Source organism: Myotis lucifugus, unplaced genomic scaffold (genome assembly GCF_000147115.1).
Source record: "Myotis lucifugus unplaced genomic scaffold, Myoluc2.0 scaffold_1453, whole genome shotgun sequence".
NCBI lineage: Eukaryota > Metazoa > Chordata > Mammalia > Chiroptera > Vespertilionidae > Myotis > Myotis lucifugus.
In genome coordinates this window covers 30,396-48,930 of record NW_005872501.1, presented here as the reverse complement: position 1 = coordinate 48,930, position 18,535 = coordinate 30,396, and the positions used below count along the sequence as shown (strand labels likewise).

The following is an 18,535-nucleotide window of genomic DNA, read 5'->3' as shown; positions in this document are numbered from 1 at the left end:
GGACCTAGAACAGAGGGCGGTTCTCCCTCGGGAGTTTCCCAACACCACCCAATTCCATAAGGGTTTTCTCACCCTCTGTCAACGGGCACAGGTCTATTATTCTCCGGGCGGCTCCAAAGGATTCTGGGAGTTGGGGGAGGGGGCTCAGGGACGAAAAATCAAATGTTGGCACAAGATAGGTTTACGATTATCAGCCAGTTGCTGATCGACTTCTCAAACCTTTCGACCAGTTCCCTCACTTGTCTCACCCGGTAAGCCGCGTTCTTTCCCTTCCACGCCCCGCCCCTCAACTACGCTATTAGCCAATCATCGGGCTGGTGCTTGCCCGTCCGGGCCAATCCTGAACCCGTTTACTCTGAGCGGGAAAAGCTCAGAAGCTGCGAGAGAACGAGGTCGGCTAACCGCCCGCTCTCAGCCTTGTCTCTGGGGGGTGGAAGGTAACGGGCCCTGGAGGCAGTTGCCCATTGGCTAGGAAGCGGGCCAATGAGGGGGGTGCAAGGCGGGGGGCGGGTCTCACAGAAGGGGGCGGGCCGGTGCCGGGTCGCGAGCCGGGGGTCGGCAATATAACGGCCTCTCCCCCCCACACACCCTCCTTCCCCGCTCCGACCCCCCCACGCACGGACCTGCTCCAGGCAGCGCCGGGGGCGGCGGCGGCGGCGGCAGCGGCGGGGTGCGGGCTGAGGGAGCCGGGCCTCGACGCCCCCCCTCACCCCGGTGCCCCAGGAGCTGTACCGAGTCCCGGAGGGGCTGGGGGTCCCATGGAGGTGAGAGGCGGACACCCCTAGCAGCTCCCTCACCCTCCAGGCCTAAGGGAGGGAACTTGAGGTAACCGGAGGGGATGGTCAGGGTCTTGGGTGGCGGCCCGGACTTGGAGGATGGCGACGGTGAGAAGAGGCTGAAGAGAGGGGCGTCCATAGGCGCTGTTTTCTGAGGAGGTCGCCTCAGGGCAAGAGAGGGCAGGTCGCTTTTGAGGAACCTCGACGGGGCGCCCGGGCCGCGCCGCGGGAACGGGCTGAGGGCGCGGCGACAGATCGAGCGGGTGGGGCGTGGGGTTCGCGGCGCGGCTGACAGGACTGGCCGGGAGGCCGCGACGCCCGGGCTGCCGCTGCCGCCTCCACCTCGGGCGGTGGTGGGCGGGCGACTGCCGCGCCACCGACGGCTGGAGGACTGGGAGGGAACCCCCGGGACGCAAGCCCGGCCCCGAGTTAGTGTCCTCGCCGGGGATTCGGGATTAAGTGAGGCTGTTCGGGGAGCGGCCGAGGTGAACCGTAACGAGCCCTTTCAGCCCTGGCTTCGCACTGCGTGATGTCTCTCTCTGGTTTCCTATCCCTGCTCGTGCAGCCCAAGGTGGCGTTCCGCGGAGGTGCGAATCGCTGCTGGAACCTCAGCGCCGACGCCAGCGGCCGCCTAACGGATGTGCTCAGCGGCGTGATGTCCGGCTCCTCTTCCTTCTATGATTGCTACAAAGCGCAGGTGCATTCCTCCGCGCCGCCCCGTGTTAGAGGACGTATTCTAGTCAGAGTCAGCCACCTGAGCCGATTCATTCGGGTGTTAAAACTGCCCCATAACAACATTTCACAGACAGCGTTTGCAGAACACATGCTTTGCTTTGAAAACAAGTTAAGGAATAAGATTTTTAACTGATCGTTCTTTTCGTTCGTCTTCAATGGTGTCAGAAATGTACGAAAATACGTATTTACTTAGTGAGACCTTAAAAATACTTTCCCCCTCAAGCATTTGTTGTAAATCCGTACAAGCATACTTTTGATAATTTAAAGATGAAATTTTTGTCACTTCTTTATTCTCTGGCTTTCACGATGACCTTCTCACATTATATACTACCTTTTACCTCACCTAAAACATTTACATTTTGTTAGTCATATTACATTGGTTTTAGGCTAATGTAAGTCATTTTCATTTGAAATTATCTAACCAGGACACCAGTGTTGATATTGTTATACTTTGAATTATAAAAATATCCTGAAATAAGTTATTTAATCCACACATAGCCTTACAAAGTGTTATGCCTACTGTACAGATTGAGAAACTGAGGCTCAGAAAGCTTGTGTCCACAGTGACAAAGCCCAAGTGGGACCCAGGTCTTTTCACTGCCGAGACCAGCATTCCACCGCTCTCTATAATGTTTACATCGCTACTAAAATGTACTTGAATTTATTTTTAGTTATTTTAAGTCTATCAAGGATATAAGTGGTAAATTTTGCAGTTACCTGGATCTAATTAATATGCCAGCCCCAAGTATTTGCATATTTAATTTCTGTAAATGTTTTAACTGAAAGAATCCATATATTTAAAGTATAGTTATGTTTGAATTCACCACATTACTTTAGTTGCTTGTTTTATCCTGTAATATAAAATTTAAATCAATCTTTAAAAGATTTAATTTTTCTAATACTCAAAACTTATTTTAAAATGTGAAATGTACTTGAAAGAATTCCCAAAATGTATTTCGTTTCCAGTGCTCTTTACCTCATTTGATATTTGAATATGAAAATGCTCTTTTTGTTTAAGCAACTATTTAAAAATGAACAGGCCTGGCCCATGCGCACAGTGATTAGAGCAACGGCCTGTGCACCGTAAGTTCGCGGGCTTGCGGGTTCTGCGGTTTGATTGCCAGTCAAGGGCATGTACCTGGGTTGCAGGTTTGATCCTCGTGCTGGAGACAACCAATCCGTGCGTCTCTCACATCATGTCTCTCGCCCTTCCCCCTCCCTTTCACTCTCTGTATCAATGGAAAAATATCCTCCACGGGTAAGGATTTAAAAGATGGACAGTTACTTATGGCACTTTGGATACTTCACACCTAAAAGAGAGTTAAGGTGGGCCTATAACAAAAACTTTAGAACTAAAGGAATAAAGTTATGAAAAGTTCTAAAGATAAAAGTTACTAACATCTAGAAAGATAGTTTTTAGTGGCACTCTTTGCAAAATGATTGTAAAATATTTGAGATTCTTGAAGATGGATAATTGGAAGGTATTTTCATATTTTATTATTAAAGTATAAACTCAGTATTGTATGTTTAAAATGTTTTCAATTATGTCTATAAAAACAAAAATTAGGAATATAGGAATACTTTAAGTATGTCTTCTCTTTTTATGTACATTTTTTTCAAATGGGTTTTTATTGATTTTAGAGAGAGAGAGGAAGGGAGAAAGGAGAGACAGAAAAATGATGAGAGAACCATTAATTGGCCTCCTGCAACAAGCCCTACTGGTGACCTCTGGGTTCATGGGGCATGCTCAACCAACTGAGCCACACTGGCCAGAGCAATGTAAATTTTGATTAAGAGAATAAAAGCAGCCCTGGTTGCCCTTGCCAGTTGCTCAGTGATTAGATCATCCCTTTGGACTGAAGGGTCACGGGTTCGATTTCCAGTCAAGGGCAGTACCTCAGTTGCAGGTTCCCCCGCCCCAGTAGGGGCACATGGAGGAGACAACTAATCAGTGTTTCTTTTTCTCTCTCCTCCTCCTCCTCCCTCCCACTCTCTCTAGAAATCAAAGGGAAAAATATCCTAAAATATATCCTTGGGTGAGGATTTAAAAAAAGGGGGAATAAAAGCAATTAGAAAAAATTTTTAGTCAGGATTATATTATTCTCTATAAGTACAGAGTGAACAAAAGGTTTACAATTGTTTATATGGAAAATAATAAAATAATAATAATAATACAAGAATAAACTGTTTCCCATACTCACAACAGTAAACCTACATTTACCCCAGCTTGTATAAAAAAAATCATTTCTACTGTGTTATATCTGGATATTTGTAGTCATTATATTCAGGTTTTATTCCTTATTTGGAGAGTTAAAAGTTGTGAACCTATACTTTCAGACTTCTTTAAAGAAGCATTTTCTAGAATAAAATGCATCTAAGTGTTTAATCTTTGCCCTAGCCAGTTAGGCTCAGTGGATAGAGCCTCGGCCTGTGGACCAAAAGGTCCGGGTTTGATTCCAGTCAAGGGCATGTACCTTGGTTGCAGGCTCCTCCGGGCTCATGCAGGAGACAACCAAAGTGTTTCTCTCACATCGTTATTTCTCTGTCTTTTCCTCTCTCTTCCACTCTCTCTCAAAATCAATGGAAAAATATCCTTAGGTGAAGATATATATATATACATGTGTGTGTGTGTGTGTGTGTGTGTGTGTGTGTGTATAATGTTTAATCTTTTATTATTATATTCATTCTATAATACTATTTCAAGTATTTTAAATTATTTTTACTGCTCCTCAATAGTTTTTGGAAGGAGACAGGATTTTAAATAATTAAAATCTTAAAATTCAAACTTTCACCTTATTTACTCAGAGTTCATTATAGAAGTCTTCATGCAAAAAAGAAAAATTAACTGGCATTTTTTCTCCTAATTGTAATAATATCTTTAAATTTTTTGAAGAGATCATAACATTTTATATATCATCTCATTTTTATAATATCTCTTAGAAGTAAAAACGAGACTGAAAATTAAAGATACTGTTTTAAAATGCCCTAGAGCCAGTTGCTCAATGGGTAGAGTATTGGTCTGTGGACTGAAGGGTCCTGGGTTCAATTCCGTGTTCAGGAGGTAACCAATTGATGTGTGTCTCTCACATCTATGTTTTTCTGTCTTTGTCTCTACCCCTCCCTTCCACTCTCTCTAAAAACCACTGGGAAAATATGCTTGGGTGAGATTAACCAAAAATAAAATAAAATAAAGAAAGTGCCCTAGAATAAGAGTAAGAAGGCCTGGAGTTTGGGTTTTAGTTTTGTCACCTTGGGCTCAGTAACTTGTAGCCTCAGTTTTCTCATTTTTCTGTTTTAATAGAATACACATGTCACAGGGTTGACTGAATACAAGAATGTATATGAAGTTTGTTTGAAATTCTATGTAAATGTACATTAACTTTTTTAACAGATTGGGAACATTAAGACTTTTATAAATGATATGTGAAATATAACATTGCTAGTGTCCACATTATGTTCAACAAATTAAAACTGCAATAATTATAGGTGTTTTAGACTAGGTATAAGCAACAAGTACACCCAGGGGTCAGATTAGATCTGCCAAGTGCCTGTTTTGTGTGTGTGTGTTTTGTTTTGTTTTTTTAAAAAAACATTTATTGGAATACAGCTGTGTCCATTTGTTTCCATGTTGTCTGTCTATGGTTGTTTCCTTTTTTCTTTTTTTGTAACTCTCATCCACAGATATGTTTTTCCCCATTGATTTTTAGAGAGATTGGGAGGGGGAGAGCGAGAGAGACAGACAGCCCTGGGATCAAACCTGCAATCCAGGTACCTGCCCTTGACCAGGAATTGAACCTGCAAACCCGCCAGGGCTATCTATGGTTGCTTAAAGAGACATTAAAGGTCAGCAAACCCTAGTATTTGTTATCTGGCTCTTTACAGAAAAAAATTTGCCAATCCTTAGTATAAAGTAAGCTTAAATGGCTAAGTCTAGATTTGATTTTGTCTCCCAGCTCTTACACATGTGTTATTTCCTCCTATTTCTTATTATACCACTAATATTCTGTAATGTAGTTTTAATATGTCTGATACATAAGCATTTCTTTAAAATTTCAGAGTGAAGACAATGTTGACCTAAGGCAGACCTATACTCCACTTTCTTCATCAACTGAATATGCAAGTTCTGTAGATTCTTCAATTTTCTATGCACCATGGTCTACTTATGGAGATGATATTAAGCAGCCTTCTAATTCTCAGATTAATGTAAAGAACAGGTAAATTAATAAATTGTATTTTTCAGGCTAAATGAAGTGTTTTTAAGTTTGATTACATGGGAACCCAATTGTATTAGTTCTTTGTTCCCTATATCAGCATTTAATTTTGTTATTAATTTTTGTTATGGCATAATTTTATGTTTATCAAACTTTTAGGAAACCCTAAACTGGGCAGTTATTTATATATAATTTTAGCTTATTGCTGTTTTTTATTGATTAGAGACATACAATTTTTAGATGTTTTTTTATCCATTCTAAGTGTTCAGTAATTTCTTCCTTCACAAGTACTCAATAGACAAGATTTTTATCCAACATAAGAGACTTAAATTTTTTTTATCCTCACCCGAGGATATGTTTATTGAGAGGAAGGAAAGACAGAGAGAGAAACATCCATGGGATTCCTCCCAGTGCACCCTGACCGGGGATCAAACCCCAAACCTAAGTATATGCCTTACCCAGGAATAAAACCCTCAACCTTTTGATTTATGGGATGATGCTCCAGTTACTGAGCCACCTTGCCAGAGCTTAATTATTTTTTTATGCAATTTCACAAATAAGGGCCTACTCTGTTCCTGATTCTTTCCTAGTGGAGATAATAGCATTAAAATGGCAAATATTTATCCCTGCCTTTATACATTTTACAATACTGATGACGATGATAATTTGCCATGCACTGCAAGTATAGTGAGGTTAAAAAGAGAAAGTATAGGACATAGGAGCCTAATGCAAAAAGAAGCCTAGGGGGAGTGACATCTACCTTTATTTTAATTACATATAGGGGAGCAGTTGATAGAAGATGATGCATCTTTAGTTTAAGCAGAAAATAATTATTTTTTAAATCTTATTAATTAAACATTAAACTTTTTAAATTTGTGGTAAGTTCTCTATAAAATAGTGATTTTATTAGAAAGATTATATAATGTATAATTCTATCAAAACATATTTTTAACTTGATATGTGTTCATTAAAAAAATTAAAACTTTACAAAAATATATAAAGAAAATCATAAATCCACCTTAACCCTGCCTTCACACTTCCCAATAACAACTATTAATAGTTTATTGTATATTACATTGAATATTTTTAGACATATACTAATACATTATTATATAGAAAGCTTTATATTGAATATTTGTGAAACAACATGATATAGGGGGAAAAGACCATTTGTTTAGCAAGTAAAAGTTCGGCAAGTCATAAATCCTTGCAAAATAGGTATTTTTTTTCTTTTTTAAATATATTTTTATTGATTTCAGAGAGGAAGGGAGAGGGAGAAAGAGATAAACACATCAGTGATAAGAGAGAATCCTGGATTGGCTGCCTCCTGCACACCTCACACTGGGGATTGAGCCCTTGACCAGAATTGAACCCAGGATACTTCGATCCACAAGCCGACGCTCTATCCACTGAGCCAAACTGGCTAGGGCTGTTTCTTTTTAAAAAAATATATTTTTAGCCCTAACTGGTTTGGCTCAGTGGATAGAGCATCGGCCTGCGGGCTGAAGGGTCCCAGGTTCAATTCCAGTCAAGGGCATGTACCTTGGTTGCCGGCAGATCCCCAGTAGGGTGTGTGCAGGAGGCAGCTGATCAATGTTTCTCTCTCATCCATGTTTCTTAATCTATCCCTCTCCCTTCCTCTGTGTAAAAACTCAATAAAATATATTTTTAAAAATATTTTTATTGATTTGAGATAGAGAGGAAGGGAGAGGGATAGAGAGAGAGAAACATCAATGGGAGAGAAATATAATCCATCTGCTTCCTCCTTCACTCTCCCTACTGGGGATTAAGCCCTGACTGGGAATCAAACCAGTGACCTCTAATACAAGTTTCTTTTCTTAAATATATTTTTATTTATTTCAGAGAGGAAGGGAGAGGGAAAGATAGAAACATCAATGATGAGAGAGAATCATTGATTGGCCACCTCCTGCATGCCCCCTATTGGGGATAGCAACTCAGTCCACAGGCTGACGCTCTATCCACTTAGCCAAACCAGCTAGTGCTAATACAAGTTTCTTAATATCTCAAATGATCATTCATTCAACAGCTGAATGATTACTAGTACTTGCCCATCTTATGTTATGAAAATGAATGAAATGTTTTGAGTGTTATGCAAATATAAGGTATTTTTATTTCTAAAATGTCCTAACACTATTAAATGTTAGAAACAAAATATGAGAAAACAAGAAGTTACAATTAAAAAAAAAATATTACTTCTAGGAACAAATTACCCAAAATCCATAGAGGGTAAAAAGGCACCAATTTTTCATCTACTTACGGTTTTTACATTTTTGTATTATTTAGACAATGTTAGTCACCAGGTAGCATTTCAGGTACATGGAACTCCATTCATCTCTTTGGCAAGGACTTAGAGATAGCCCACAAGTCTGTTACATTTAAGGGACAACTGCAATAGTGCTGTGGTATCTAGGATGACCATATCACATTTTACTTTATAATCCAATCCTATATAATAAAACCCTAATTTGCAAATTGACCGAACAGCAGAACGACTGGTCACTATGATGCACACTGACCACCAAGGGGCAAACATCTGCCCTCCAAGAGGGAGGCAACCAACAGGCAGCGGCGACGGCGGCAATCGGGGGGCAGGGTTGGCTGGTGGATACCCCACCAGTCGACTCTGGCAAACCCGCAAACTGGCAGTCAGACATCCCCTGAGGGTGCAGGCCAGGCTGAGGGACCCACACGCACACACCCCATGCACAAATTTTGTGCATCAGGCCTCTAGTATTTAGTATAAAAAGACAAAAATCAAGCAACAGGTTCACATGGTTTTCAAATTACAAATAAAGAATCTGAGTAACTGTTGATGGGAGGATGTATAATAGGATTGGATATGCTTTCAGGAGCAGCCACAGTACAGTACTAAGCATCATAAGTCAGAGATTTATATTTTGGTCACCTAAAATGAATTGTGTTTTGGAGAAATAAGAAGTAAGCATACATTGTGAACTAGACAGGATTTGAAATGAAGGAGAGATATTTATGTAACATAGGAAGCTAAAATGGAAATTATTCTTGAGTTCTTGTTCCTTCTTTATTTGAAATTATGGTATAGATTCAATCCAAATATTTTATAGAAAATAATGGTAAGATAAATCTAGAAATAGAAATCAATATATTGTATTTCAGTGTGAGTAAAATAATTTGTCATGTAATATTTATTTTTTAGGATTCAAACAGAAAGAAATGACTATGGCAGTGAAACAGACTTATATGGACTTGTATCTAACATTTTGGAAGAACAAGATAAGTCACAGCCATATTTTGCTGACGGGTTAGTATATCATATAAGCTATACATTGTATAGTGAGCTTTTACATTCATATACAGGATGGCGCAAAAGTAGATTGACAGTTGTGAGTACATGAAACATGGTTTATTCTTGCTATTATTAATTATTGTATTATTTTCCATGCAAACAACTGTAAACCTGTATACTAGATTATCCTATTAACTTTTATTTTTAGTTAATAGAGGATCATCTGAGAGTAGACATCTTAATTCAAATACTTGTTTTTAGAAGTCTTGATTTTGCTGAGATCGTTGCATACAATTAAAAGTTTCAATCTAAGGTTTAATTTGCTATTAAGAACTTTCATTTGGAAAATTATTCTTGCATAATTCAGAGCTATTTCCCTTGAGTTCATGAACTAAAGTATAGCTTAAAGAGTATAAATTCCAAGGAGAATATATATATATATATGTATATATATATATATATATGGAATAAAACTAGCGTTTCTCCTGTGCAGAAACACATATGGGTTTTATTCATTTGGTAAAAATTTTTTAGATATACAGTGTTTTATTTGGGTGTTAAAGCCATATTACCCAAATGCTTTATTTCATAAATAGGGAAGTATGCAGCACATATGTAACCAAATAAAATACTTTAATTTCAATAATAGTTTCAACAAAACACATCTTTTTTCGTTGAAAAAATTGTGGCCAACAACACTTTTTGTATTATGTAATAACCTAATTTGTATTATGTAATAACCTAATTAAAGGAAAAACTTAACTTTGTTTTCTGTTTACTATAGATAAAATATTATGTAAGACTATGTAGTCATCAGCCTCAGGCCTTAGTTAATGCCTCTTGGAAAAGTATAATGAAGACATAAGAGAATTACTTAAATGTAATGGTAGCATATAAGACAAAGTTGAAAAGGATTAGAGAATGGGGAGGTGGGTGAGATAAATGTTATTGAAAACCTTTCCTACCTTTTCTACTAAGGACATAAAATCTTTTAAAGCCTAAGTTGTAATTAAATATATTTACTTGTTCTAGGACCTGCTCCTCCAATTTAAAGTCAGTTTGGCCAGTGAACACAAGCAGATTTGCAGATCACCATGACCTGTTAACAGAAACCAAAAGGCCAATAGATACAGCCATCTCTCAGCAAGCTTTTTATTCTGGTGAATCTGTGTCAGCAGTGGAAAAGCAGTACCTGCATAATAGTAATCTCACACCACAACAAAAAATAGATGAACTTTATCATGGATTTACTGGTTTAGACCTTGAAGAACAATGGATGTACCCCTCACGAAGTGATCATTCTAATTGTTATAATATTCAGACAAATGATACAGCTAAGGCAACATTCCAAGAATATCCATTTGTCAAAAACTGTTTTACACCACAAGCTGGCCTCTCTGAGGTCATGAAAGAATCAGGACCTGATACTTACCCTTATGGAAGAGAGAAAATGTGTGTTAAAAGTCTTGAAGCACCATTACAGCAAAAAAGGGCAGAGATATTTCTTTCCCAGTTTAATAGATACAATGAAAATGCAGATTATTGTAGATACCCAGAATATGCTCATCCTAATAAGGCTAAACTTACTAAGTGTTCAAATTTTAGTGTCCAAGATAGTAAAAAATTAGCCAATGGCACACCTGAAACACCAACTGTAGAAGCAGACAGCTACACAAAGTTATTTCAGGTTAAACCAGCAAATCAGAAAAAAATGGAAGAGACAATACCTGACCAGCAGAATTTCACATTTCCAAAAACTACACCACACCTGACAGAAAAACAGTTTGCAAAGGAAGCAGCATTCACTGCTGACTTTGGCTTAAAATCAGAATATGGACTAAAACCTCATACAGTTTGTCCAGCTAATAATGATTTCACTAATGTCACAGAAAAGCAACAGTTTGCTAAAGCTGACCCCCCAAATTCTGAGTATTTTAAATCAGTGACTTTATTGTCAAACTCAGCAACATCTTCAGGAGGTATCAACTTAAATAGGCCAACTTGGATGAATGTCCACACAAAAAGTAACGCTCCTATTCCTTATCGAAATCAAGGTAACTTGATGAAATTAAATAGTCATTTAAGTGCAGCTTCAAAAGGTTCTAACCATTCTTCAGATTTTCCCCAACTATCATCCACAAATTTAACTCCAAATAGCAATATGTTTCAGAAGTATTGCCAAGAAAATCCTTCAGCATTTTCTAGTTTTGATTTCAATTATAATAGTGCAGAAAGAATTCAACCTGTCAATCACATGGAAGGACTGACAAAGACTGCGGAAGAAAATCTCTTTGAATTGGTTACCGATAAAAAAATAAAGCAGCCAAATGGATTTTGTGATAATTACTCAGTTCAGCAGTATGGGATCATTGAAAATGTAAACAAACATAATTTTCAAACTAAGCCTCAGAGTGGACATTATGATCCTGAGGAAGGTCCAAAGCATTTAGATGCATTATCTCAAAATACTTATCAAGATTTGTTGGAGGCACAGAGTCATTTTAATAGCCACAGACAGGGAAGTGGAGACAACAATATTAATAGCCGTGTGAATCGCACACAGGCGTCATGTTTTTCTAATTATATGATGGGAGATGTAAGGCATAATCAGAGTTTTCAACAACTTGGTTCAAATGGGTTTCCCCTAAGATCCACCCAACCATTTGGCCATTCAGTTGTTCCACTCTTGGATTCCTATGATTTGTTTTCTTATGATGACTTAAGCCATTTATACCCTTATTTTAATGATATGATGTATGGTGATAATTCCTTTTCTGGTTTTGTGCCAACTTTCGGATTTCAAAGACCAATTAAAACCCGTAGTGGACCAGCCAGTGAACTTCATATTCGTCTAGAAGAATGCTATGAACAATGGAGAGCATTAGAAAAAGAGAGAAAAAAGGTAACACAAAGCTATCCAGTTAGGAGTAACATAGTATGTCCCCTACATCATCTTTTGTTTACCTTAGTGTACTTTGAGTACTTGCTTTATTTCTAAGCTGAATTCTTCTCTAATGGGCAATATTTGTTAAATCCATGACTATAAGGAATTAAGTGATTTAAAGTCAAAAAGCTGGTGTTGGGAGGAATGGAGACATCTGTAATAGTGTCACCAATAAAAATAAAGTTTAAAATAAATATGTAAAGAATAAAAAACTAAAAAAGTTTGGGGTTAAAAAGAATTGTTACTTATGTAAAGTTTATTTTGCCAATGAAGTAGACTTTTTCCCTAATGGGTTAAAAGTTAATTTCTTTTAATTTTTAAAGTATTAAATTGTTGGAGTGTCCAGGTATTTTATTTATTTTAAGTATGACAGAAAAATACTATGGTTTGTATTTGCTGCCTTTTGATACCAAAACAATTATTTAAAGGAGTAATTTTCAATCTGTTGCTTAGGCCTAAGAAAAATATTAATATTGAATCATATTTGGAAAATTCTTCATCTAAAAATTACATAATTTTTTACAGACTGAATTGGCCCTTGCCAAGAATTACCCAGGAAAAAAAGTATCCAGTACTAACAATACTCCAATTCCAAGGCTCACTTCCAACCCATCTAGAGTTGATCGCTTAATTGTGGATGAACTTCGAGAACAAGCCAGGGTAAGCTATAAAAACTTCCCAATAGTGGACTTTTAAATTGCTGGATAAATTCTTAAAACATTTCAGTAAGTTAGAATTCTAAAGGATTTTTTTTAAAATATATATTTTATTGATTTTTTTACAGAGAAGAAGGGAGAGGGATAGAGAGTTAGAAACATCAATGAGAGAGATCGATCAGCTGCCTCCTGCACGCCCCCTACTGGGGATGTGCCCGCCACCAAGGTACATGCCCTTGACCGGAATCGAACCTGGGACCCTTCAGTCCGCAGGCCGACGCTCTATCTACTGAGCCAAACCGGTTCGGCTCTAAAGGATTTTTAAATCACACTTATATGTAACTCTTTGAAGTATATTCTTTTCCATGTTTGGTCCTAGAACTGATTAATATTTAGAAAAGGGGAAATAGCCCCACTCATTTATTTAAAGCTAGGTTTAATAACTTAAATGGTTCCTCTTCAAACCCAAATTAAAAGTGGAGCTAATCAACAGAAAGAATTTTTTTAAAGCAAAACCATTTTGAATATTATTGATAGGGAAAGTCCCATTTCTTGGTCACAAACATTTGTTTTCTAGTGTGATGAGCAAGCTGTGCTTGCATTATACAGGATGGTAAATAGGGAATTACCATATTTCATTTCTTAACCCTGTATTCTTGTTATTCAACAAATAAGTATGCACAGCAGTGTATTAAATACTGATAAACTGATGTAGGTATGCATACTTTTATAAAACAGCCTTGTTTGGGGAAAGTAGTATGTCACTTCAAATAAAATGTTGGAGCCCTAACCGGTTTGGCTCAGTGGATAGAGCATTGGCCTGCGGACTGAAGGGTCCCAGGTTTGATTCCGGTCAAGGGCATGTATGTTGGTTGCAGGCACATCCTCAGTGGGGGGTGTGCAGGAGGCAGCTGATCAATGTTTCTCTCTCATCGATGTTTCTAGATCTCTATCCCTCTACCTTCCTCTCTATAAAATATCAATAAAATATATTAAAAACAAAACAATAAAATATTGTATAAAATACTGATATTAAGTCCTTTTGTAATTTAAGAAATTATTGTTCCTGCCCTAACCGGTTTGGCTCAGTGGATAGAGCGTCGGCCTGCGGACTCAAGGGTCGCAGGTTCAATTCCGGTCAAGGGCATGTACCTTGGTTTCGGGCACATACCCAGTAGGGAGTGTGCAGGAAGCAGCTGATCGATGTTTCTCTCTCATCGATGTTTCTAACTCTCTATCCCTCTCCCTTTCTCTCTGTAAAAAAAATCAATAAAATATATTTTTTTAAAAAAAAGAAATTATTGTTCCTATTATCTCTTTTGTAATTTCAGGATTTTCTAATCAATTTTAATAGAGTAAGGTAAAATTTTTTCTTTTTTATATTCCTCTCTTAAAAAGTCATAGCTTTCTAAGTAAAATCTGATGAAGATTCCTGAGAAAAAGCATGCAGTGAAATAGGGTGCTTTTATGATTGAGTGAAAGCCTCTTTAGGAATTAGAAAAATCAACATAAGTCTGTTTTATTGAACATCAGTTTCTTACTTTGTACCATGCTGTCTTAAAAACATAGATATGAACTATTTCAGTGGAAAATATTGACTTTACCTAGCTTTCAGCCTGGGTCAGTTGAGATTCTTTCATCAAATTTGTAAATTTGTACAATGGAATTTATCAATGTATATAGTCAAATACTGAGATGGATTACAGCCAGATGTTATGTTAATGAAAACTTCAGTCTCTTATTATATTTTAATATCATTCCAAGTTAAGATTCCTTTTTCTCAGTAACACATGTCTCAGCAATAAATCAAAGGATTGCAAACTGTGGATGTTAGGAAATATACTTTTACCAGTTTTTTTAAAAAAAATTTTTTTATTGATTTCAGAGAGGAAGGGAGAGGGAGAGAGAGAAACATCAATAATGAGAGAGAATCATTGATTGGCTGCCTCCTGCACGCCCCCACTGGGGATTGAGCCCGCAACCCAGGCATATGCCCTTGACCGCAATTGAACCCAGGACCCTTCAGTCCCCAGGCTGACGCTCCATCCACTAAGCCAAACCAGCTAGGGCTTACCAGGTTTGGTAATGTGTCACAATAAGTTAGAAGGTTATGTCTATAGCTGCCATAATTTTTTTAATCTATATTTAGCAACATTAGGTCAATAATATATAAAGGGGAAAATATTTTCACATGTACTATTTTCTAGTATGCTAGTTTTGTAGAATTCTGAAAAGAAATCTTTTAAAAGTTTATTAAAAATCACCGGTGCAAATTTTTTACACATCACTTATTCAAAATGATTGTCTTATTTGAAAAATATGTAATTGAAAGTTCATTGGAATATTTGATAATGGTTTTTTTCCTGTTATCATCCCTTCAAGGATCTAACTGGTTGTACAATTAGGAGGAAAGTATTTAGTACCTGTACACTTTGTTTTCTCTATGGGCCTAAACTCCTATTTCAAAGAAACTTGATATGAATGTGAGGGTAGAGGCATTGATTCAGATGCCTTCAGCTTCTTGAGAGGTATTTTACTACTCTTTCCAATCACTGAACACCAAGTGCTTATGTGAATTTTAAAGATTTTTTAAATTGATTTTTGGAAAGAGGAAGGGAGAGGGAGAGAAACATCGACTGGCTGCCTCCTGCACGCCCCCCACCGGGATCAAACCTGCAATCCTGGGCTTGTGCCCTGACTGGAAAACAAACCTGTAATCCTTTGGTGCAAAGGACAACACCCAACCAACTGAGCCACACTGGTCAGGGCAATTTTAAATCATTTAGTTCCCAAGGGCAATTACTCAAAAAGTTCTCTATCCTTACACCTTCCAAGGTTAGAATTTGGGAAACAAGTTAGGAATATGAAACATACTCCCCTTACTGATCTAATATACCAGTGCCCTTTTAAAAGTGTAATTAACCAGAAGATTGAGAGATTTCCTATTTTTTCTTAGTTCTGATAATTATAGGATTTATTTTTTTTATTATTTCAATTTAAGTCAACATTTTCTGGATTATGGATTCTTTAAAACTGCCACTAGCTCAGTATCATTATCTGAATGTTTCTGATTTCCAAAAGGAGAACACTAGAGGCCCACAAAGGACTTGCTGAAGTGAGGATTAATCAGTCTAGGATTTCTCCCTTTTAGCTTATTTTTTTCCCCTTTAGATTATAGTATCTCCTAATAACACTATTTGCCAAAAACAGTGTTGGATCTTATATTTGCACTTAACTGTTAATGACACGGGAACGTTTGAATGTTTGACTTTTCCATTGTTGTTTATTCCCATCAATTGATTACCTAAAAGCTTTTAGAATTAACAAATACAAGTAGGTACAAAAGACAGACTTTCCATCTTTGTAACCCTCAACATGGTATCAGGACACAATAGGCATTCAGTTATTTTTTTTTTTTTTTAAATATGTTTTATTGATTTTCTACAGAGAGGGAGAGGGATAGTCAGAAACATCGATGAGAGAGAAACATTGATCAGCCGCCTCCTGCACGCCCCCTCACTGGGGATGTGCCCGCAACCAAGGTACACGCCCCTCACTGGAATCAAACCCGGGACCCCTGAGTTAGCAGGCCAACGCTCTATCCACCGAGCCAAACCAGTTCTGGCTAGGCATTCAATTATTTATTGAATGAATATTATTACTCTCATGTCTATTCTGCTTTTTTGAAGATTTGTTTTTACTTAAGTTAATGACAGGCAATGTGGTTACATGCCTTATCAAAATTTAAAATCTTTCCCTCAGGTTGTAACTTTACTAGGCAAGATGGAACGTCTTCGAAGCTCTCCCCTTCATGCCAATATCTCTACTGCTCTTGATAGACACTTGGAATCCATTCACATTGTACAGTCACGTAGAAAGGATGAAATTGTTAATGCTTCAAATCGTCAAAAGCAAGGAGTTCCTAGATGCCAAGATGACAGAGGTACAAATATTAATGCATATTATTTTGATAAGGCAGTGAGATAGTTTGAATGTTAATAAAATCAGATTCTAAGGTTAAAAGGTCAGGATCCTAAAATTTACACTTATCTAAAGAATAAATTGGTAAAGATGCCCACATAATCTACTCCAAAAGTACCTTGATCTGTTTTGTTAACTTGATCCACTTATAATTCCATCAAAGTCTGTGTTATACCCAAAGCATAGTCATCATACAAGTCAGAATAAAGTGTCAACACTTTTACGTACATATTAAGTCAAGAACTTTGATTAATTTAGTCAATACCTACCCACCCTTCTTTTATAAAAATTACTAGAGGCCCAGTGCATGAAATTCATGCATGTGTAGGGCCCCTAGGCCTGGCCGATGATCAGGGCCAATCGGGGCCTTCCAGCTGCTGGGTGGGGCCGTCCTTCATTCTGCACCACCACCCCTGGTGGTCAGTGCAAGTCATAGCAAGCAATCAAACTCATGGTTGAACTCCCTAGGGGACCCTTTCATATTAGCCTTTTATATATATAGATGATGTTTGATCATTTAGTAGCTCAGCACTGGGCTTTAAGAGGTAAGGGAAACTTAAATGGTAGCTAATGTGAACTGACTCTAAATGTTTCTTTTACAGATGTTTTTGCCCTTGCTGCAGCAATTAAAGAGATGTGTGTGGCTACTCGGAAGGCACGCACTACTCTGTGGTGTGCACTGCAGATGACCTTGCCTAAAACAGCCAATACAACTGGCCAAACAGATGTGGAAAAGGCTTTACAAGATATAAATTGTGAAGATAAAGTCCATGAAAGCATAAATAGTAGCAATCCAATGAATCAGAGAGGTGACGCAAACAAACATTAAGGAAATGCCAGCAGAAAGAATAAAAAGCTAATAAGTAAATGTATCAAGACATGCTAAACAATTGTAATGAACTTGTCAAACTTGAAAATTTCAATGCATTTTTTCAGATTTAGAGTTTAATATCTTAATGAAGTCTAGCTTCAATTTAAAAATCTATTTGGAATGAATCAGTTATAGTTTAAAGTGAACTCAAAGGGAACGTTGGACTACTCAAGAGTTCTGAGTAGTCGAAGATAAGTTTAAGCAAATTAAATATTTCCTAACAGCTAAAGTATTGCTTAAACCTATTCTGCAGTGCAGGTAAATGCAAATGTGAAATTCTTCTAGAAGATAAGTTTCATTTAGGTCTGCCTTAGTAAGTATAATTCCAAATAATGAATCTAAATGACTGTAACCCAATTATGGCTACAGTCTAGTAACCAAGACAAGTTTTGATTGTGATTTAAAAGTGTTTTCCTTACAAAACTGGATAATACCTAGGAAACAAAGGAAAACAAGAATGAACCCAATATTCATGTAAATTTTTAATATTTAAACTACTACCATATTTATAATTTGAAATCTTAGTGCCTAAGTATATGGAGGGAAATGCATCTGATTCTCCTAAATTAGTGATAAAAGTGCCAGTGTAAAAACCATGCAAGTTACTGAATATAAAATCTGTTCAAATCATTTGTGTATATTCTTAAAATTTAATTATACTATCAATTATTAAATATTTCTAATTTTAAAGTATTTACATTGAATCGAAACAAAACAGTTCCTTTATCTGGATCTTTTAGATTTGATGCACAGTAACTAAAATAATGACTATTGTTTTAATACCCTTAGTTGCTGCCTTTTATGAGGGTATCACGAAGTTTTAAAATGTATTTTTTAAGGTTAGCCTTTAACTAGTTTAGTTTGCAATTGGTTAGTGTCTATTTTGTGTAGTTGTGTTCATTAGTTTGCTTCTGTATTTTTTAAGAGCTCTTGAAAGCTTGGCTTTTTCTGTTTCTCATCACTTAATATCTTTGTATGGAACCCAAGTAATTTATTCATTAATATGAAATGTTGATATTATGTGACTCAGATCTTGGGTTTTAACATTTCTAGCATGAGTTAAACTATGATATAA

At 37.3% G+C, this 18,535-nt stretch overlaps 1 protein-coding gene across 1 annotated transcript; it reads left to right on the top strand.

The window, feature by feature from the left end:
• Positions 1-1,305: 1,305 nt before the first annotated feature.
• Positions 1,306-18,519, top strand: MEIOC (meiosis specific with coiled-coil domain). The gene is made up of 7 exons (XM_006107814.3): positions 1,306-1,473; positions 5,568-5,725; positions 8,919-9,023; positions 10,041-11,910; positions 12,478-12,612; positions 16,371-16,551; positions 17,192-18,519. Exons 1-7 carry the CDS (start codon positions 1,306-1,308, stop codon positions 17,416-17,418), a joined length of 2,844 nt encoding a protein of 947 aa, XP_006107876.1. The 3' UTR covers positions 17,419-18,519.
• Positions 18,520-18,535: the final 16 nt, after the last annotated feature.